The sequence below is a fragment of the Lycium barbarum genome, chromosome 12, assembly GCF_019175385.1.
Source record: "Lycium barbarum isolate Lr01 chromosome 12, ASM1917538v2, whole genome shotgun sequence".
In the NCBI taxonomy this organism is placed as follows: domain Eukaryota; kingdom Viridiplantae; phylum Streptophyta; class Magnoliopsida; order Solanales; family Solanaceae; genus Lycium; species Lycium barbarum.
In genome coordinates, this window is record NC_083348.1 from 105,076,000 (window position 1) to 105,099,125 (window position 23,126).

Below are 23,126 nucleotides of genomic sequence, written 5' to 3' on the forward strand. Positions count from 1 at the left end.
AGATATAACAGGTACCTAATGTGCTTGTTTTAAATATATTTGTATATGATTATTTATTGAATCTAAAGAAATGCGAAGCTGCTTGGAAAAAAATTTCAAAAAAATATAAAACCTAGAAAGATTTGTAGTTTCTTGTTTTGGAAAAGCTAAGTAATGAAAAGAAACTAGAGAAAATATGCTATATATCCTGATTAATTTAAATATATTGATTTATGCTCCTTATTAGTGTCATTTGGCCCGGGCTTAAACCGATCTTACAAAATTCAATTTGTAGACATTTTGTAATTTTTTTTTGCTATTGTTTCTTTGTTTTTCTAACATCAATTTGATACTTTCAATAGACTTCTATCCAAAAGTTAAGGGAAAATATTTTTTAATTTATTTAAAAAAAAAAATCAAACATTGGCTTTTCTAATTGCTATTTTACTTAAATATTTTTATACTAAAATATCCGATGATCCAAATTCGGCTTTTCATATGTTAAATTAATTTCATTTGTTTTTTGAATTAAACTTACTTATTTTTTTACCAAAAAATATTACAATATTCAATTAATGTCAAAAATATTTACTGCGAAAAAATATTATTGTATGATGAGATCATTAAAGTTAACTTATAAATAATTAAGACCCTTACTATTACAAGATATTTTTGTAGATGTTTTCTCAAATTAAACACAACAAAAAAATATTGAAAAGTCCATATAATTAAATTGTTCTTATTTTAAGCTTTCATTTTCCTTCCAAAAGATGCATGTTAAAAAATAACATCTTTTTCTTTTTCTTAATTTAACAAATCATTTTATGAAATTTACATTGTAATAACCTTTTCATGTTGAATTTAACTATTTTCTCTTTGATTAAGCGGTATTTTGCAAATATTTTAATATTAAAAAGTTAAAAATTATACTCCACTTTTTGCAATTATTTAGTATTATTACTATTTGATTTCTTTAACTACATTGTTTTCATAACTATAATATTTTATATTTCCTCTTTTAATATATTAATTTATTAGATAAGTTTTATGTTGTAAGCGTGCGCACATAAAATTTGCAAATGTACTTCAGACGATATTTTACAATTTCGATTCATTTTTAAGTATATTAAACAATGATAGTCTATTTGTATTTATTATTTTGATTTTAAACCTAATTTTACCTTAAGTGAAATCTTTGTTAATTAGTTATTTTTGCCAGCATGTACGACACAAAATCACAGGAGAAAATAAAAAACTTTATCTATAATCGAACGAAGAAATTTTTAAATAGCAAATGATAATTGGTAATTAACATCAAAAATAATAAATAATATTATAAAAATAAGATTTTGATTCAATAATTAAGCCTATATTATAGAATTTGATTGACATGATGATTATATTCTTTAAGTGTCTATAATAAATTCTTAAGGAAATATATAATTTTAAACAAATTTAATATATTTTTCATAAAAAACTCAAATATGTATAAGCATGTTTTGTAGGGACCACTAATCTTTTCCATGACATCGTCATCTTTAGTAGTATAAAAAAAGCCCTTAAGATTCTCAAAATTTGTAAGAGTTCACAAAGTAATAAAAACTTTAATTAGGCATAAAAAGAGACAAAAATTCTATGCGAGGACTACAAAAAATTAGTATTCTCCCTTATATATAGTAGTAATTAAGTGAAGTAATATCTTTGACAATTCCATCTTTGGATGATTTTTAGCCTTCGTTATCATCTCTTTGTTTTCCCTTACATATTCCAATTAAAGAGAAAATAGTTAAAGATGTCAATATATCACTTGATCTCATTTCTACGACGGAAAAAAGGTGCAAATATATATTCCTCAACTTTGCGATTTAGAGCAGATATACCCTTCGTTATAAAGTGGTGTATATATAACCCTACCTTTACAAAATGGTGCAAATATACCCCTATCGTTACAAAATGGTGCAAATATATCCTTGTCATTACAATATAGTGTAAATATACCCTTTTCGCTAACGGAATATTTTTGAAAAATTATTTAGTTTATTTTTTAATTAAAAAAATGCCACATTACTTTAAAATAAAGTCTACCCATTTTTTTTCGTAGACGTAATTTTGTAAAGCCACATAGTAATTTTTTTTTTCTGATGTGTCGGGTCTAGTTCGTTTTAAAAAATATCTCTGTGACTTTAAAAAAATAAATCTACCCATTTTTTTAAACGAACTAGACCCGACCCATCAGAAAAAAAATCACTATTTGGCTTCAGAAAAGTATGTCTACTAAAAAAGATGGGTAGATTTTTTTTTAAAGTAACGTAACATTTTTTTAATTAAAAAATAACCTAAATTGTTTTTTTTGTTAAATTCCGTCAGAGAAAATGATATATTTGCATCATTTTGTAACGACAGAGGTAAATTTGCACTATTTTATAACGGCAGGGTATATATATACCACTTTTATAATAAAGGGTATATCTGCTCTAAATCGCAAAGTTGAGGGGTATATTTGCACCTTTGCCCTTTCTATGATATCAAATAACTAATGAAAATGCACCTTATGCTAAACATAAGGGACAATTTTGATTTAGAAGTAGGAAAAATTTTAAATGCAGGCAAAGTGCTCAGAGTTTGTGGCTATATATTTCTATATTCTTTTCCCTTTTTTTTTTTTTTTTTTTATACTAGCATAATCGAGAAATTTTCAAGGTGTTTTTGGGCATGATATGAAACACAATAAATAATTCGTTTGTTTCTTTACACTTGTTCCTTTAAATTTCACATTTTTATCTGTTGCAGGGTTCCAATTCATGTCGTGCACCTAATTCAATATCATCATTCTTTTAATCATTTTGTCGGTAGATTACAAGGGAATGGACTATGATTTATTGGTTGTTTCACTATGCTAAAAGGTATCCGGACGTCTTAATTCTTAATTATGAGAAAAAAATTATTTTTGTCCTTACAACAAATTATGTTAAAAAAGCTGTTCTCTAATCTAATGTAAAACAAGTAAAAAATCATGAAATTGCGACGAGGTAAAAATAAAAATTGAATAACTCTTCCGGTATGTCATTAATGATAAAATGGGGATGGTAATATTACATAATTTTGAAAAGAAAAATATATCAATATTTCGATTTATACATTCTAAAAAAAAAAATGTGTGGCATAAAATGAGATAAAAAGAACTATTTGCAATTAATAATGAGAATATTGCAGCGGAAGTATGGGAGTGAGAAAATGTTAAAACTTCCCACACTAATTATACTAATTTACTATGCTTAAGTCATAATTAAGACGATTAATTACAAGTTTAGTGATACAGTATATGAAGACATGTGCGATGTATTCATTGAGTTGGTCTAAATGTTAAGTGCGGATAAGAAATTTACTATTGTGAGGAGAGGGAGGCATTAGTGGCAAAGTCACGTCCATTTCTTTACTAACTTTAATAATTAATAATCAGACCTCTTTATAACAATCACCTCATTGACAATATGTTATATAATATGTTGTTTATAACAACGTTTTGTCATAGCAACCACATGATATTCAAACAAACAACACCGTTATAAAAAATAAAAAATTAACTGTAGTGGGGAGAGAAAATAGTCATATCCATCTAATTAAAATAATTCAGAGTATAAAGTCATTTTCATAGAAATTCAAAATAAATGAATTACTAATACGCACGACGTCATAACAAACATTACCATAATAAATACAGGAATATATTAAAAATGTATTACTATTTGACAAGTTTATTATCATAAAATTTAAAACTACTTTTACACTATTTTCTAGAGGTGTATATATATAGTAATTACAAGTATTTATATAGTAATTGTTAAACTAATTTTTGAAAAGATTCAAGTGCTCAAAACACAAAAAAATCTTTTTTAGCAAATAATACTCCACTAATTTGGCTTTGAGTACCCGCAAATGAATTTCAAGTGATATATTAAAATATTGGTTCGAAGGTGTATATATAAGTTTTCCTCGCAAATCTTCAACTTTAAGATTCTTTTTCTTTCAAATACCTTTATGTCCAGTACCTTCAACTACCATATATTATTTTTTTCTCTTCAACTTTAAATAACTTTTTAAGGTAAAATAGTGATTAAAAAAAATAACTTCCTTACTATACAAAATATCATAATTTTAGAATCCGCTACACTTTTGGGTCATTGTTCTCGCCCTTAAATCATAATTTTGTTAAGGAGCATTACTTGCACTTATTGCATTTGTTTTCAGTTGGTGAAGATAGTAGAAATTAATTTGTATGAGCTGGCAATTGGATGTAGATAATATGACAGTGAACATATAAATTACAAATTATTGAATGTATATATGCTTATTTATAATTTAACTATAATCTAATTTTCTCCACCAGATTATAGTTTGATCTGTCTTAAATTCAACTCAATTTTTTGATTATAAATAGCATTACTTTGCTTTCATCAAACATCCAAGATACAAAAGAGAAAAAGGATATTCAGTTGAGAAAAGGAACTGCAAAATATTACGAATTATGAATTTCATTAAAGTTCTAGTGACTTTTTTTCTTTTTGTGACTCTTTTAGCAAGTGTTGAAGCTGTTGGTGAGAATGGATTATCTTGCAAAGCAAAATGTGTACTCGCTTGTATAATTAGTAAAACGCCTGGTTGCATGGACAATTGCATGAACCAATGTCATGTTCAGATTTCTCGTGAAGAATCAAATTGTAATCTTGCTTGTTCAATTGAACGTTGCTCCAAATTTAAAGCAGGTATAATTTTATTTCAGTAACTTTTTTATTTTAATAATTTTCTGTGTTAATATCACCTACTCTTTGACATATATTTTGATGAATTCTATGTAGATTCGAAGCTAATGGCAAGCTGCTTGGAAGAATGTTCAACAAAATACTGCCCCAAGAAAGACATGAACAGAAACTGAAACAAATATTTACGCTATCGATCTTATTGATTCTCCAAATGTATTGACCTATATTTGTTTCTAATGAAGTGGAGTAATATTTTTGGTAATTTCATCTTTTGGCTTTTCACCATCCATTAGCGTCTCATGGAATTGCAAGGAAAATAAGATATTCTCTTTAATCTGCCTTGATTGTATTTTTATTTAGATTTGATGGGTCCAACAAACAATTAAATATAAAAAATATCTAAATCCTAAATAGAAAAACTTTAATGGGTAAGCGGTTGTACAGAACCCCCTTTCTCTCCCAAGATCCTGCCCCAACTTGGCTTATTTTTTATTCGGATGTTATAAGCTTTTAGTCCTTCGGTTGTTGTTTTGTACTGTGTGCCAAATCCTTTTCTACCAATAATTTAGTGATGTAAAGAAAAGAAAAATTATAGAACAAGGCTTTCTCTAGAAGCTCCGGTTTTCGTATGAGTTGAAATTCTAAAAAGTCAATTGCATCTAGAGATCGGCAAAAATAATTGATCTTTTAGTACCCTTTCCCACTAACTTATGGTTAATCAGATTGAGTTACAACTTGTTTGCTAACTTGATGACTTGATGGATAAATTCGAAATTATTCATCAAATTATTGGATTAAAGTAGTGTGATCCGTCCAAACTCAATTTGCAGTTTTGCTAGCAGTAAATTGAACCCATTGTCCTGAGGTTCGTGCTAATCGTCTAGACTTGCTATGCTTAGATGAATTGAGATCAAAATGAAGTCTATGTCAAATTTAAACTTTCACAAATTATTGTTTCAATTTCGATTTAAATACGTTTCGTCCCAAATACAAAGTATATATTCAACTTATAGTTATACTTGTTATCATAATCATTCATAAAGCTTTTGGAAGTTGTGGATTCGGCATCATTAACCAACAACTTTTAGTGTAGACCCGATCACTTCCACCTAATAAGTTATACTTGTATGATATATTTTCAATTTTCGTGGCTCCACCCTTATTGGTATCTTATACAGTTATTACTTTAAATATTGAATCTTTTACACAATCCAACTTATAAAGTTTGATGCTAGCGTATGAGCTATCAAGGCCTTCTCATACAATGTTGTGCCCGATGAAACTAGTCATGGGCTTGGTTATGCTTTTGTTCTAGCAAATTAGGCCCTTTAACCTTAACGAGGGGTCCGTTCAAGTAACATTTTTTTGCACGGATTGCCCTTCGTTTGGGGTGGTCTTTAAATTTTGCCCCTCAAATTTGTGGTCTTTAAATTTTGCCCTTCATAGTTGTGGTCTTTAAATTTTGCCCTTTGCTTGGAAAGATGAGCGAATACATGAAGTTCTGGGTTCGAATCCCCGCTCAGGCATAAAATAAAAAAATAATTTCGCAAGGCAGGACTGGGGGAGTGTATGCCGGATCCAGCATACAATCTTTAAGAAAAAGTTAAAGTTATGCCGGATCCGGCATAACTAAAAGTCTGCCCCTCAAGGCAAAGTCTGCCCCCTCCGGCAGACTTTTAGTTAAACATAACTAAAAGTCTGCCGGAGGGGGCATACAAAATTTAAACTTTGCCTTATAAGGCAATTTTTTTTTTTTTTGGTTGAAAGTCTATTTTATTCCATCCAAAAAACTTGTACAACACAAAGTTGAAGCTGACCTTCAACTGTACATGGTAAAATTCCTACTCACTAACTTGTATAAGTCAAACTAGGAGCAACTATTACATTAAAAAAACAACAGCCAGTTTCAATCAACTACACTTAGCTAGGGATAGCAATTCATAGCAGCAAGAGCTCTCTGCCATTTGAAGTTGTTCCTGCCTTGGATGGGAATATGTTGTGCAATCTCTCTGCAGAGTCTATCAGGAAGAAACTGAGTGTTTTGAAATCTGAGTAGGTTCCTTTCTCTCCAAACCAATGCCACTAGCATACCAAAAATGCAGCAAGTAATAGAGCAGTGGCCTGATTTGTGTCTAGCAATGTGTGAGATCCATTTGATTTCATCTTGCCAGCCCCCTATTCTTCTAGTGTACCCCAGCCATACCAACAATCTGTACCACAACCCTTTTGTGATGGAGCATTCAAAATAAAGATGGGAAAATGTTTCTTGGGTCTGCCCACAGAAGATGCAATCAGGTGGCACTTGAATGCCAAATTTGTGAAGTCTATCAACAGTTGCTAATCTACCTTGTATTGCCAGCCAAAGTGTGAATTTGTATATGGGATGGACATTTGGTTGCAGCATAATACTTTTCCATGTAACTTTGGTATATATGCTTGAAAAAATACATATATATGCTTCAAGGCAAAGTTTGCCCATAAGGCATAAGTATGCCCCCATCGGCATAAGTTTGGTAAATCCTTAACAAGTTTATGCCGATGGGGGCATACTTTTAATGGGCAAACTTTTATGCCGGATCCCGCATAAACTTGTGAATGAATTATCAAAGTTATGCCGGAACCGGCATTCTTATGCCAAGTCTGCCATAAGGCATACGTATGCCGGGTCCGGCATAACTTTGCTAATTCCTTCACAAGTGTATGCCGATGGGGGCATAGCGAAATTTAAACTTTGCCTTGCGATTTTTTTTAAAATTTTTTGACTCTGTGAGGGTTCGAACCTGAAACCCATGGAATTTAGCGAAGGGCAAAATTTAAAGATTTCAAATATGAATGACAAAATTTAAAGACCACCCCAAAAGAAGGCCCTTCAAGTAATAACTAGGCCCAAATTCCTTTAGGGTCGTTTCATAGTGTATAAGTACTGATTTATTAATAATGCATATATTATTTTTTCTTATACATCCTACCAAACAACCCCTAACTCCTTCCTAAGTAGGATCATGCCAGAAAAGCCACTCCCATGCATGAATTAATGATTCGCCATTCAGTACGGAGGAACACATAAATTTGCACCAATGAATTCTCATGGTGCTTGGTCAATACGTTTACGGTTTATCGTTTATTATTTCTTTTTTAATCTGCAAATGAAATTTGGCCTAACACTTGTAATTCATTCATCTATCCCTTGTTCTTTTAACAATAACCACCCTATAAAACTCATTCCCCTACAACTCCTTCATTGTCCTCATCCTTATTAATTTGCACAGTTTTTCTCTAAAAAAGAAACTACTGCAAATCTTAAAGGATCATCATTCTCTCAAATCTCTCCATCAATAAACAAAAAAAGAAAAAAAAAAGAAAAAAGAAAAAAAAAATGGCACGTCAAGTTATTGTTTTGGCTCTCCTATTTGTTGTCATTGCGGGGTTAGCTTCCGCGGATAATTCCCCAAGCAGCTCGCCTTCTTCATCACCATCATCATCACCATCAACATTACCACCACCATCATCATCATCATCATCATCTTCATCACCTTCATCATCACCACCAGCATCAACCCCATCATCATCATCAACACCACCATCTGCATCAACCCCAACAGCTGCACCAAACAGTAGTGCCAATGCACCCACCGCTGCCACCCCCAAATCATCTCCCGCCTCTTCTCCTAAGGCAAGTACTCCAACATCATCATCAACATCCCCATCATCATCATCATCATCATCATCATCATCATCCCCATCATCATCTCCTAAATCCTCGTTTAGTTCTGGTTCTGTCCCTACATCTTCTCCAACTTCATCAAGCGCGGAATCTCCTGATGAGGAACCTTCATCACCACCAGCTCCCGCGAGCGAATCTTCTACCGCACCCACTACCTCTGCGGCTCCCACAGCCGACAGTGCTACGCCTGCTGAGGCACCCTCTACTACCAGCGGGGCAGCAACCTTAAAGGCCGTCTCTTCTGTTTTTGGTGTTGCAATCACTGCCATATTCTTCTTCTAATTGATGATTGTTTAATTACTAATGTATTACTCATCTGACGTTACAGAGTAGAGTGAAAAATTCTTAATTCCTTGAAATTTTTCGTGGAATTTAATAAAACAAAGAGAGAAATTTTATACATACTTTACTAGTGACTTAGCTCTGTTACGTGGGTAATTCGTTGATTTAGTGACATGTACTTGTGACTTCCTTGTTGATCCATCATGTATATTTTATGTTTTTAACTAGTTAATAAAATGATCAAATGAAAAGATCAGCGTGTTTGAATAAATATTCCATTTGTACTATCCACGACAAATTATCTTATGGTTATTTTTTTGTGCTTCACATGTTAGAAAGTAAAATCTTCAAGATAGTTTCTTTCGTAGTACAAAAAATTAAATCTTCTATTTTCCTAACTGGAGGATGAAATGACGTTTAACGGGCTCCTTTTCATCGCACCTTTTCTTCCTACAAGAATAACGAAAGCAATCTTATTATTGGGTGCTATAATTTTTTGAAGATACAGATTTTTATTTTCTTACAAAGTAGTTGAACTGTGTTTTTTTTCCTTGAATATATTCTTAAATAGTATGATTAAAATGCTTGTTAAATTGATTTACTCTAGACCTTACGATCTAAGTATGACATGTAACACTCAATCAGATACGCATTTAAATTGAGAGAAGGTGCGACGGAAATCAAATGAGCCAAATTCATTTACTTAGTGGTACACAACGACGAAAATGATAAAAATATTGTGCGGGTTTATTAACTTGTTAATATAGCAGTTCATTCAGTTAACTGATACTAATTTGATGCCTGCACTTCCGGCATGGACTTGTTCTTTCCGTTCCTTGTTTACTTGTCCAATATGCTAAAACTATATTTTCTTTTTTACTTATCCACTTTCACAAATTATCAAGAGATGATTAATTATTTTTATCTATTTTACCCTTCTCATTAGCTAATCATTCCAAAGTAACATTGTCCGGTATATAAAAATGCTCGTTAAATTGGTTTACTACAAGACAATAAAATTTAAGTATGACAACAAGTGTTACTCACCCAGAAACGCATTGAAATTTAGAGAAGGTGAAGGGAGATGAGCCACATTCATTAACTTAGCAAATACAGAACAACGAAAATAATAGAAATATAATATTGCGTGGGTTTATTAAGTTTTTCATTTAGTTAACTAATTTGATCCCTGCACTTCCAGCAGGTTAACTAGCTCTAATTTCCAAGTGACTCAATTGTCAAACAATGGAATTGATATTGTACCACAGGGCATTTCCATGATTGACGGAAAAAGCTACTAAGAGGAGAACAAAAAAGGGAAAGTGTATTGCAATGGTTGATAAATGTGGGAGTAAATTTCTTCTCTCATAACAGTGTAGTGTACTGACTTCAGACCAATCAATTTCTTTATATTTGCCACCCTTTTCGGTCACTGTACCTAAATTGACCGCTGCAACAGTCGTAGTCTCGTAGAAGTCCTATGCATGTTCACATTAAACATGGGATGATACCCAAAGATATAGTGATAGCCATGTTCACATGGTAGATGGAACAGATGAATGATGATACATAAAGTCTCGGCATTAACGGTGCACTCGATCATGCATTTGAGTACTTGACGAGGAGCAGTGCTCTCTTCGTTATTCTAGAATCCAGAACACGATTGGCCAAAGTACTTAATATTTGGTGAATTAAATTTGTTAAAGTTTCTTAAATAAAATTTTCATATTTGAATATATATATATATATATATATATATATATCCTCTGATTCAATTTTTAGCATGTTGTTTATTAGATACAAGGTTTTAAGAAAAAATGAAAACTTTTGAAACTAAATTTACATATATGTGCTTTAATAATTATGTATCTTTAAGACTTTTTAAAACAAAAGTAAGGAATTAAAGCCACTGTTTTTGGAATGGATGGAGAATATATAAGTCACCATGATTAATAAAATAATTAAAAATGGAAAAGTTAATTCAATAATCGCTCACCAAATCGCTTAAACTAATATAGATAGCGGATGAAAAAATCATAATCAAATAAAATTTCCAAATCTCCAAATAATAATAGCGTGACATAAAATAGAGGAGAGAGACGGTTTTCTAAGCATGAAACAGGGGCACCAAGGATCCGGTTTAAAAAGGTGGTTAAGCATGCAAGACTTCATGATGTTACCAGTGAACACTTGATGTTTTAACTAACACGTAGGAGACCGTCCAAGATACCCCATTAATTAAACTGCTTGTAATCAAGAACAAACTTACAAAGGTTAATACTTAATAGCAAGTCCTCTTATAATATTCAGAAAAGGTAACGATGAAATATAAGTTGAGCGAAAAGGTACTCCATATATTTTTGACTCTGTACCATTTTCAGCTTAATTATAACACTACTTTCACTATCCATCATCTAGTACTTGTGGTTCTCCCTTGTAAAGTAAATGCAGTAGCAGCTCGCTGCAGCTCTTTCCCGCATCCTGCTAACGCGGGATGCTTTATACACGGGGCTGACATTTTACTAGCAACGGGAGCTTTTTTTGCAGCTGAGAGGACCGGCATTTGTGGTCATTGTTCCGACCAATGTGGAAGGCCTAGCGCTTAAGCTTGAAGCCCTGGCGTAAGTATTTGATGATGCAACAGCCCCAGTTTGCCTGAAATAGGCTCCATTTAACATCAAATCACCTTCTGACCTCCAGTTCCAGCTTCTCCACTGACTTTCTGGTGCATCCTCATGCTTTGTCACCTGTTAAATTTTTCAACTAGTTAGGTTATTTACACGGACAATGTATAATGTATATCAGGAATAAGTGAATCGGAAAATAATATGTACTAAAAAAAAAATTGCTCTGAATGTCGTCGCTAATCCGTCACTAAATTGCTCGTAGCTAACTTAATTTTTTGATAATCATTGCTAAAAAGGATCAGATTAGCGACGAATTTTACTATTTAGCTACAGATTTTGTCTGTCGCCAATTTCTATTTTTGGTAGTGTAGGTCAGCACGGAGCCAAAAATTTATACAAGAGGATTCAAAAGTAGCAATTTTTGAATCTTTTACTAGAATTGTCTCTTATAAGAGGACAACTTATAAATAACAGAAAAATAATTTTTTACCTATTTGTACAGTAGAATTTTTCAACCAATGCTTTCTTTGAAAAGTCATGGTCAAAGAAAAATGACTTGACTCTTTAACTAGTAAACTGAAAGTGTCACAGTTGAAATACCTCTTTCCGGAATTTTTCATTGGGAGCAAGAAACCTATTGCCTTGGCTGTTAATGGTAGGGGCAGCACTACCACCAATGGCGTACATTTCCCAGTGGGTATAGTCATTATTCACCACATGGAAGTAACCATGTCTACACCTTGGCATTCTTTGCACCAACCCTTCACCAAAATGATTAAAAGCAACTGTGACTTGCATGCCTTTGTCCTGTGTATACGAATCACTATGTCCCAATAACATGACCTTATCATGATGAGTAAAGTAGTTGTTAGAAATCGTGATTGCTGTAGATCCGTGAATAGCATCAATTAGACCATCGTGGCAATTCGACAATGAACAATGGTCCACCCAAATGTTCTTCCCTCCGAAAATTGAAATGCCATCTCCATCGGAAATATCCCAATATCCGGAGTGCTCGGGTGAGTCCCTGATGTTGCCGTTACCACTCTGCTTACAGTCGTGTATATTAATCCCGTGTATAATAATGTTTGAGACTTGATGGATTGTAATGCAAGGACCACCTGAAACAATAGTTGCAGATGTAACATATATAGTCAATGAATTTTAGAAAAATTATTACTCCATTTTAATTCTGAATCAGCCTCTGACCTGAAATGTGAACACTAGTGCCCCGACCGTCTATGGTCTTGAAAGAGTTCATGACAAGCTCTTGTTTTAGTTGAATGACCATGTCCCTTTTAAAAATGATCCATAAAGGCTCATCTTGTATAACGGCATGTCTAAGGGTTCCGGGTTTAGGGTTCACGGGGTCATCGTCTCCTGAATCAGTGACCACGTAAATTCGACCATTTCTTCCTCCAATAGCATTCTTTCCAAAGCCAATGGCACAATCAGCTAAATGCTGGCGATTTTTCTCCCAGTTGGGGTCACATCGCCAGCAATCATCAATAGGATTCCCTGTTCCACACGATAAATAGCCCAAGTTCCTCCTTGTCATTGACGCATTGATGCTCCTGTTCAAAACAAGAATTAATTAACAAGCAAAAACACAACAATAAATTGAACAAAAATTTGAGTCACTAGTGACTTTTGTGTTACCTATGAACGTCTTGTACGACAAGTTCTGGATCTTGGATTGAAAGTACTAGTGGGGTCAGAAGAAGAAGGACAAATGTGAAGAAAAGACTTGACATTTTTAATGGAGCTAGTGGCTAAAGCAGAGCCCAACAAGAGAAGAACTAGTAAAGATTTTTTGTTGAATTGTGTTGAGCTGAGTAACAGACAGGGCTTATAAAGCAGGAAGAGTAGCCGGGATGAATGGCGTGATTAAACTAGAGGTGGGCCTCACTTGATTCGTAATTTCGGATAGTGGTTTTTTGGATTCCCACTTGGTAGTTTTGATCGTTAGGTTAGTTTGCATTAATGTACTCCTTCCATCCCAAATTTATAGTCATGTTTCACTTTTCAAGAAACAAAGTACATAAACTTAGACTAACATTTTATAATGTTTAGCCTTTTATTAATTGACTTGAGAAAAGTTGCAACGTGTAGTATTATTGTATAGTTATTGGGACACATTTGGCCACGAGAATTATTCACTTTTTTCCGAAATATCTTTTCACTTTTTTCACTTTATGGTGTTTGGCCATAAAAATTTCAAATACAAGTTGAAGTTGTATTTGGAATTTGGAAAAAACAACCAAAACATTATTTTTCACTTTTTTTCATTTTCTGTTTTGGACATTTACTTTTCTTTTTTTCAATTTTTACCCCAAAAGTTTTTATGTTGCTCAATTTTACACTAAAAGTTCATACAACTTTTTTCACTGGTCAGAGGCAACTTATGTTGCTCAGTTGCTCTCTACTCAAACAACATTGAACATCATGTGCTACAAAACATCTAAAAGAAAAGAAGCAGGTGGGAATTTTGCAATAAAACATATTTAGAGATGCTATATTTTTGTATATACGATTAAGTCTCCAAGTTGCAGCCTTTTGATGGAAAGAAATTTTTCAATTTTGAGCACTCCATCAGTTGCTCGCACTGGTTATGTTTATTAATTGATTTGGGTAGTTTTGCTAATTTTTAAAAATTGAGGGTTATAAATCATATTTCATGTTTTTTTAAGGAAAAGTATATCTCAACAACCAAAAATTATTTGCAAAAATTATGGCCGAGCACAACTCAATTTCAAAAATTCCAAATAAAGTGATTTTTTTTTTCAATTTCTATGGCCAAACACCTACCGAATATCTAAATTTTCATTGTGAGATTGAGTTGATCTAATCCAATTTCGCTTTGAAAATTCGTCAAATTGACTCTCACGAAGCCAAACATGACAGCTATTTGAGAGTATCTTTTTTTAATAATTGGGGTGTTCGGGGGCAAGTATTGTATCTACGATCTACACAAATATTGTGTAAATTTTTCACCAGGATTTGGACAGATACATTCATCAAAGATCAGAAGAAATCTACTGAAATGTTTTAAGCTGGGACTTTATGATTTATTTCAACTCACTTACCACACCCTTGAATGCTTCTACTAATACCCCATTAAAATATATATCTCCTGATCCCATTTCTTCAATATTCAAAAGTCAATACTATTATACAATGTAGTTTTCCAGTATTCTTTGTTTGCCTTCCCACCCCGTTGAAAAAATTGATACATGCACATGACTAAAAGATTAATCGAAATTAGTATAAACAACATAGCATGTGATTACGGCGATCATAATGGTAATTCGTAAGCAAGAAATTTGATTAAGCAGCGTGCTTCGTTCCAAGCTCATGCATGGCGGATTAAACTAACGATACTAATTTTTAATAACTATTTTGTCACATCTTGAGGGGAAAAAATAAACGTCTTGTGAAAAACCGATAGATTTGAACCCAGATAATAAATGCCAACAAAGTCAGCTGGCATGCTGTTATAGATGACAAAGTATTTCTCTGGTTGATTATTTATTAATAAGAATGATGAAGTCATGTTTGTCGTTATTTCAAATTAAAATGGTCAATTGATTTTGTGGTCCATATACAATTTTTTTGTGCTTTTCACTTGTGATGCTTGCTAAAATTAAGTACAATTAAAAACAAGATTAATATACTGTCAACGCATTTTATCAAATCCACCAAATATATTTTTCTCACAAGACAATATGAAGTCAAAATAGAATTGTGTGTAAAATTAATAATCCTACGCAAGCAGCAACTCCAAGAAAAATTTCTGCGAGGACTAACATTTTTAAACTCTTGGAGGCCGAAATAAGTGGCATTCTTTCCTTCAATTAAGGAATGGTGCTAAACCAAACTCACGACTAAAACAACTTTGTGTGATTATTGACTGCCTTATTTTCAACACTCGTGTCTCGAGCAACCGTTTTGCGCTTTAGTTAGTTTTTTTTTAGAGTTAATTAATTCGCCGAAAAAGAATCATTTTAATGAACTATGGTTATTCAGAAAACATTATGAATATCTTTAAAATCCATAGTCCTCCTTTTATTACATAGTTAATCAATAACTATAGTTATTAAATATAGTTAATTAATACTAAAACTTCGGTTTAGTAACTAAACACATGTGCATTGTCCTCATTTCATTACTATGTGATTCAGATTGAAAACAAATTGAAAAGAAAAACGTGACATAAAACACACACCCCATGTCCATGTGGTCCATCAAAACCGTCCATGAACATTTTGGCAATTTCTAAATTCCAACAACAGACGAATACATAAAACCACAAACTCAACTAGTAAAAAAAAAAACTCAAAGTAACATAGGCCAATCGCGCTGATGATTCACTCCATAACCTTGAAATGTACCAGAAAAACATAACATTGCATGGAAAATACAAAACACTCTTGATTCATTATGCTGTATCCACTAATGCATTTTCACAAAGCTAAACTTACCAGTTACCACCGACAAAAATTATAAAAAGGAAAAAAAGAATCATTTACTGAACAACGGTTATCAAGAAATAATTATGGTCTCTTAAGCACTCAATAGTTCCACGATTAAAAAAAAAAAAAAAAAAAAAACTAAGTTCACTATGGTCAACATTAACCACAACATGATAAGTTTTCGTGACAACATTTCCCGGGAATTAGACGGTTATGTTTTCCTATTTTCCCTAGACCTAGCCAAATTTTCCCAAAGGTAAAAAAGAAGTTTCTTTTTTGTTACCTACAATGCAGACAATTATGATAGTTAGTACCGTTTTATCTTAAAGTAATAGCCGTAAGTCAAAATTATCGGTTGGTTGACATGCATCAATTCTACATGGCCGGCCCACACATTCTTTCACTAAACACGTATCATCCTCCTCCGTTCCTGTATTTTTTGACAAATGTTTTTTGATATATAAGTCTACTTAGACTATTTATCGGATTCAAATTGATCCACAGGAACCTGCTCCAAATCCAATCCGCCCAAACTTGAACGAATTGAAAATTATACTTCTATGAACTAAATTTGACACCACTAATAGTGTGTCGGATTAATGTCATAAATCTTGAAAGTATAAGCCCTAGATAAGCTTGAATTAGATTCCGTGCAGAACTTCTGTAATTTTGCTGCGGCAGTGTAACGGAGAAAATGATTCAACGTAATTTTACAATTTAAATATAAAAAAATGATCTTACATCTTGTATTTTATTTTCAAATACGTGTAAAAATAAAACTTCTTTTAATAGATGTGACATAAAGCTGTATTTTTTTATATAAAAAATTGGCCACTACCACCATCTCCGATTGCTGATGTGGTACTAGTTTTTCTTAGTCTTGCCAAATTAATGCCTCAATGTGTCTCGATAAAATCAGAAAAACATAATTAGATACAGATGAATAAAACTTCCCTAAAGCCTAATTGGAAATATAACTAATTCAAAGTGTGGAGTCTTCATTTCTCCCACAGGCCACGGGGGAATAGTTGACTTGGAAAAGTAATTGCAGCTTAGATTACTATGTACAGAGTACAGAACGGATTCGTAATATATATATATATATATATAATATAACGTTAGTCATAGACAAGGTGATGTGACAGTTTTCTATGACCTCCAATTGCATTTATCTTTTTTCTCCTTTTTTAATACATAACATATTAACTAAAGGGAAAATTTCAGAAATATACAAGTTGGTCACTTACGTTGCAAACAAATATTCCAAAACTTACATTACGAAAAATCGCTCAAAATATACAAACATATATACAAAGGCAGAGAGAGAAAAAAGTTTGGATCATTTTTTGTAAGAATTTAAAAAATGAGTCAATTTTGATAGCATTGTGCCCTAATGAACATACAGTGTAATTTTCTCTTAACCAAATGGCTTAAAAAAACCTCACAAAATAAATGTCTACTAAAGCACACGTATATGTTTAATCAATAGTCATTTAATCATTTTAGTTACATGTGTTCTTTTGTTCCTTTTTTTTTCCAAAATTAATTAGTTGTATCATTTAATTAATTAACCGTTTTAGCTTTGGTACATACGGAAACATCTGAAAGAAATAAGAGCCAAGCATTTTGCTAATTCCAGTATGTTCAACAACTTCCTTCTTCTTGATTCAATAGTTCACACATTTCAAGAATTGTAGAAAAAATATTGTAGGAAAAAGGAATTGACCCATAAAAGAAAAAGAGTTTTAGACAAGACATGAAGATGGGAGAGGGGATATAGGAAGCCATTTTGCATACTGATAGTTTGTATCATATGAATTCTTCCCAAGTTACCTGTGATAGTTCTATCTCTATTCTTGCTTCAGTTTTCATCGTTTTGGTTTCACTGTATTTCCATTTTTCCTTCTGATTTGATTTTTTCTTTGTTTTCTTTTAGGTGTGCATTTTGATTGCATAAAAGGTTTTGAATTTGGTAAAATAACATTTGAGATGTATTCTTCTGGGAGATATTTTTCAAAGTCAAGTTTATTAACAAGGGGTTTGCATCATGAGGTAAACAGAAATATCCAGATTTTGCTATTTTAATGACGATTATTGGTTTATGGAATAGTGATTTTACTTTCAAGGGACACATAATAAATATTTTTTCCCTTTGACACTCTCCTTTTTGTAATTTCATTTGTAGTCGTATGAAGTTAAACTCTTTTGCGGTTATAATACATTAGCATAATTTTATTTATCTACGTATATCGTGATTTTTTTAATGATTTTTGAATATTCATTTTAGTAACAATGGTGTGCTATGTTTTTGTTAGTAGTAGTTCGACAAAGGTATAACCCTTTTAGTATGACATGTTTAATTTTTGTTTGCAAAGAGGCAAACTATGTTTCTATTTATCTTCAAATTTATTGGAGCCAATTTTGTTGTCTATTTTAGTGAATATCGAAGAATGAATATTGAAGCATGATGAGTATTTGGATCAAACGTGTCATGTATATATAATAGTATATATAAATATCATTATTTGTATTTTGTGTGATATAAGTACACCTTTTTTCTTTCCCAATTTGAACACCTCAGAAATGATTGATATATCTCATGAGTTTGTTTTGATTTGTAATTGTAAGTCTACAATTTTTAAAAATTATTGATGTGAACATATATCTTGCTACGTGCAGAGAATAGTGACAATATTTTTTGTCCAAGAATTCATGTTTTTTATATTTTTTTATCTCCTTTCAAAGCTTTTTGACATGTATAGCAGGGATTTACAAGGCGAAAGCGGCGATTACCAGCTTCTTTGTATCCGGGCATGAATACCCCTCGAAGCACTCTAATATTCCAGCTAGGGGGGCCGGATTACAGTTAGCACATCTGTATTCAAATTTTAAAGGCTATGTTCACTCATGTGTTTGAGGATGCTAAACTTTCTTTAGTAGTTAGGTATTAAATGTCATTGTATGTGAAACAATTTTGAGTTGACTTTAGTAGAGAAGGCTGTTTGTTATAGTAAAGCTTTTGGTTAATGTTTGTCAAATGAAATTATCGTGCGGACATATACTCTAGTTAAATAGTAGTTTTATGCAAATGTAGTGTCCTAACTAACTACTTGCTAGACGTTAAATGTTATCAGGAATTTCAAGGTTATATTATCATATCTTTCATACTCCATCCGTCCTTATTAATGTGACTATTTTAGCTTGTCGAAAGTTAATTTGACTAATTTACTAGCTAAATTGGATTAGATCAACACAATATTTTTAAAACCATCAAATTTGAAGAGGAAAGATCAAAGGTAGTCATGCTACTCTCTGGACTCGTGCAGACTCAAAATTGTCATGTCGCGACCTTATAGCCTGTTTGATCTACTAGCTCAGATGTTCCCCTAATCTAACCCAGACATGAATCAGAGAGAACCACAGCATGAGAAAATCCGCGACTATAAAGTAAATTGCTCAATGTTTAATAATAGTCCAATTTCATATCTAAGATGGAAAAACAAAAGAAGAAGAATTTAATCTTAGCGCTGGTGCAAATGATAAGGTGGCTATATTGATACAGGTTGAACACTGAAAACCGTTCTATCCATTTGCTGACTTATATACGTCAGTAATAGACAAGCAAAATAAAATTGTTGAAAGGAATTTTTACTTAGTATAGCTTCTTCTAAGAGGTAATTATTGATAATAACTATCTTTTAATTTATTTATATATAGTAGCTATTGTGATTCTGTAAATTACCATTCGTAGCTACACCAAAATACATAAAGTTGGAGTGGCTGAAGTGGTTATGGGCGAGGCTCTCACCCTGCCCACCCAGGTTAGAACCTGACCAACAACATTTCTTTTAATGTTGTTGGCTGGGTTCGAACCTGGGCGGGAAAGGGGAAAGTCTCCGCCAAATACACGCGAAATACATAGATTTTGCTTAAAAATAAAATGTGAATTGCATTTGAAAATTGGAAGCTACTAATGGTAAAATTCTCATAGAAGGTATAAGTTTGCCATTATGAAAAGCAAAATAGGCTACATGTAATTTTTCGTGACATGGGTTTTTCTAAAGTTTTGGGCTAGAAACTAGGGTCAATGCCTGGGCTTGGGTAGCGGAATTTATGGCCTTATGATTCGCACACGTGTTTTTAAAGTTTTGGGCTTGAAACCAGAAGGGCAATTCGCAGTAATGTTCTTATTTGGGGTGGTCTTTAATTTTTGTCCATCAAAATGAAAGTATTTAATGTTTATTCTTTGCCTAAAACCTCAATGTTCGGGGTTCGAATCCCTGCTCAGGCGAAAATTTAAAAAAAAATCGCTAGGAAGAGGTTACTTACAAATTATGTCCCGTCGGACATAGTTTACCTGCAAAACTCTACTTTAATGCAAACTATGCCTTAGCAAACTCTACCTTAAGGTTAAGGTAGAGTTTTGGCCTTTAAAATTCTGCCTTGAATTTCTGCCTAAAGGCAGAGTTTTGAAGGCAAAATTCTGTCTTGCGAATTCAAATCTCCGCCTTGCGAAATTTCTGCTTTTGTTACTGAGCTGGGGTTCGAACCCAGTACCTCGACGTATTAGGTGAAGGCAAAAAATTAAAGACCACCAATTTAAGAGCAAAAAATTAAATACCACCCCAAAAGGACCATCCGTGCAAAAAACACAAACGAGAACCAACTAAAGCCCAAGCATTTTCAATGGTTTCTTAAGACCATATTTTAGAGGTGAAATCTTTTAGCGTAGATGACCATCTTTTTATTCATTTTTTTGTGTGGATTGCCCTTCAAAGGCACTGGTCTTTAATTTTTGCCCCCAAATTGGTGGTCTTTAATTTTTTCACTTCGCCTAATACTTCGAGGTTCTGATTTTGAACCCCAGCCCAGGAAATATAAAAGAATTTTGCAAAGCAGAGATTTGTAGCAAAGTTATACCTATTGGAGCAAAAGTTAGGCTTTAAGACAAACTTTTACCCAAAATTAAGCCTATTTGGACAAAGGTTTGTAAAATTTCAACCAAGTAAAAAAAAAACTTTTGAAACTCTGCCGGAGGTAGAGTTTTGCATATCCAAACTCTACCTTGCGGTTTTTAAAAAAAAAAAATTGACTGAGTGAGAATTCGAACCCAAAACCAAGGAATTTTTATTGAAGGACAAAAATTAAAGACTAGTGCCTTTTGTTGACACCCAATTTTGTCCATCCTTTATTTCAATTTTTTTTTTAGAGCTTCTAAATTTACTGACGAGCTAAACACTTTATTTTCACTATTATTTTTATTGCTACTACTATTAATATCGTTACTTTCAGTTCACTATTTTACTATCAACATTACTAGCATTACTTTACTACAAATTTCAAAAGGGTTAGTCATCATTTTATTTTCGGATTTTGTACTCATTAAATTACTTATACTTTATCAAGTCCTTTATTTTCTACATATTAATCACTAATTATCATAGTATATATTGTACTAGTTATTAAATTAGAAGCCCCAAAATAATTTAAGTAAAGGATGATGGATCCATATTTTCAGCCAAATAAATGGCCCAAATTCGGATTCCCCACCAGCCCACACTTTAATCCATTACCCTTTAGCCCATTACCCTTTATACTCGACCAGCCCATCCACAACACCCGACCCGGCCCACTATTTTAACTTATGAATTTTTAGATCACGGTCTAAAGATTTCTTTTAAGCAAACTAAAAATCTTACAAGAAATATTAGACAATAGTTTAAAAATTTTTAAGTTATTACAATTGTTAGACAGTAACAAAATATTTTTCTATAAGATATGACTTATAAGTAAACAATATATCCGAGTCTAACGTTGTCTTAAAGATGAGTCCGGCACCAAAATGACTTCTTTTTGGAGCTAATAGACAAAAATAAGATGCCTTTTTTTTATACCAAAATGGGTATTTCGTGGGTTATGCAACGAAATACCCAACAAAAATATTGTTCCGTTCCGGAAAATAAAATTAACTGATCGTTGCATTTCGCGACAAGTGGAGCGAAATGTAACAAATCATTTTTTTTTTCATTTTTTTGTCCCATTTCGCTGGAATATGAACGAAAAATCCCTTCTTCTTTTTTGTTTTGTTTTTTTTACTGTTTTTCTGCTCTCCACTTTTACCCTAAATTATTTTACCTTATCACAGCCGCACCTCTCCATTCTCTATTCTCCATTCTTCCTCTGCCTCCATTCTCCATTTTTCCTCTTCTTCCGTTCTCCATTCTTTTTCTTTTTCTACTAATCCTATCACGAGAATTCCTCAACTTTTGCTCCATAATCTTCTTCAAATTGAGGTAATTTATTAATTTTATAACTTTTTACATATATTTTTTGATTTAGTCATTATAAATTAGTTCATATATATTTTTTTGATTTATTTATATCTTGTACTTAGTGTAGTAGATTATAATAAAGAAAACAAAAGTTACAAGTTTAATTAATCAATAGTTGGTAATTTCAGTTATTGCTTCAATTAAAAAAAGCTTTAAAAAAATGTTAGTAGAGTTTATTGGTCAACGAACTACAATTAAAATTCTAAAAAGATCGTTGAAGCTACTGGTTAAAAAGGTGTAAATTCATATTATAAAACGTTCTTTTACTTAGTCATTTTCATAGAACATCAGTTAAAAAAAAATGAAGAAATTGTTAGGAAAGTAATATTGTTAAATATAACATAAAGATATTTGTATCATTTCCTGGGTCATTTTCTATGTTCAAATTGTGACTAGTCGTTGGAGATTATTTTCTGTTGATAAGCATGAAGAGTTTTACTTTTCAAATTAAAAGTATAAGATCAAGAAACTGTGAGGAACTTGGACTTGTTTTTTAGGCTAATAGAAAAAAATAGCATGTCTTTTTTTTTATATACCAAAATGGGTATTTCGTTGGATAACCAACAAAATACCCAAAAAAGTTATTGTTCCGGTCCAGTAAAAAGAAAAATAATTGTCCTTGCATCCCCTCTCCAGTCATATGGTTTGCTATATATAAGATGAATACTATTATGACAATTAATTATGAGCTTAACCAAAAGTTTAATTACATTTCGTTGACCACATAGCGAACTGCAATTATGTTTTGACAGTTGTACTCTTATTAAAAAAAAATTCTTTTCTCACATGATAATATGTCTTATAGTTTGACCTTTGTTGACTTTCCTATTGAATATGTAGTAAACAATTGTGTAATTTGTTGTCAATTATTCTAACAGCAGTGGCTTGGTGTTACAATGTTATAGGTATGGATCGCCCCAAAGTCACTGTACATCCAGGTCCAGAAAACT

General features: G+C 32.2%; 1 protein-coding gene and 1 long non-coding RNA gene across 2 annotated transcripts; one reads left to right on the forward strand and one right to left on the reverse strand.

Moving 5' to 3' along the window:
- Positions 1 to 4,378: 4,378 nt before the first annotated feature.
- On the forward strand, positions 4,379 to 5,001 carry LOC132622834 (uncharacterized). The gene is made up of 2 exons (XR_009576018.1): positions 4,379 to 4,742; positions 4,836 to 5,001. It is a non-coding gene; the product is annotated as an uncharacterized LOC132622834 (long non-coding RNA).
- A 5,959-nt stretch (positions 5,002 to 10,960) lies between these two features.
- LOC132623110 (probable pectate lyase P18) lies at positions 10,961 to 13,214 on the reverse strand. The gene is made up of 4 exons (XM_060337819.1): positions 13,032 to 13,214; positions 12,582 to 12,946; positions 11,973 to 12,493; positions 10,961 to 11,492 (listed from the first exon to the last, which is right to left on the reverse strand). Exons 1-4 carry the CDS (start codon positions 13,124 to 13,126, stop codon positions 11,268 to 11,270), a joined length of 1,206 nt encoding a protein of 401 aa, XP_060193802.1. The 5' UTR covers positions 13,127 to 13,214; the 3' UTR covers positions 10,961 to 11,267.
- Between the last annotated feature and the right edge of the window lie 9,912 nt (positions 13,215 to 23,126).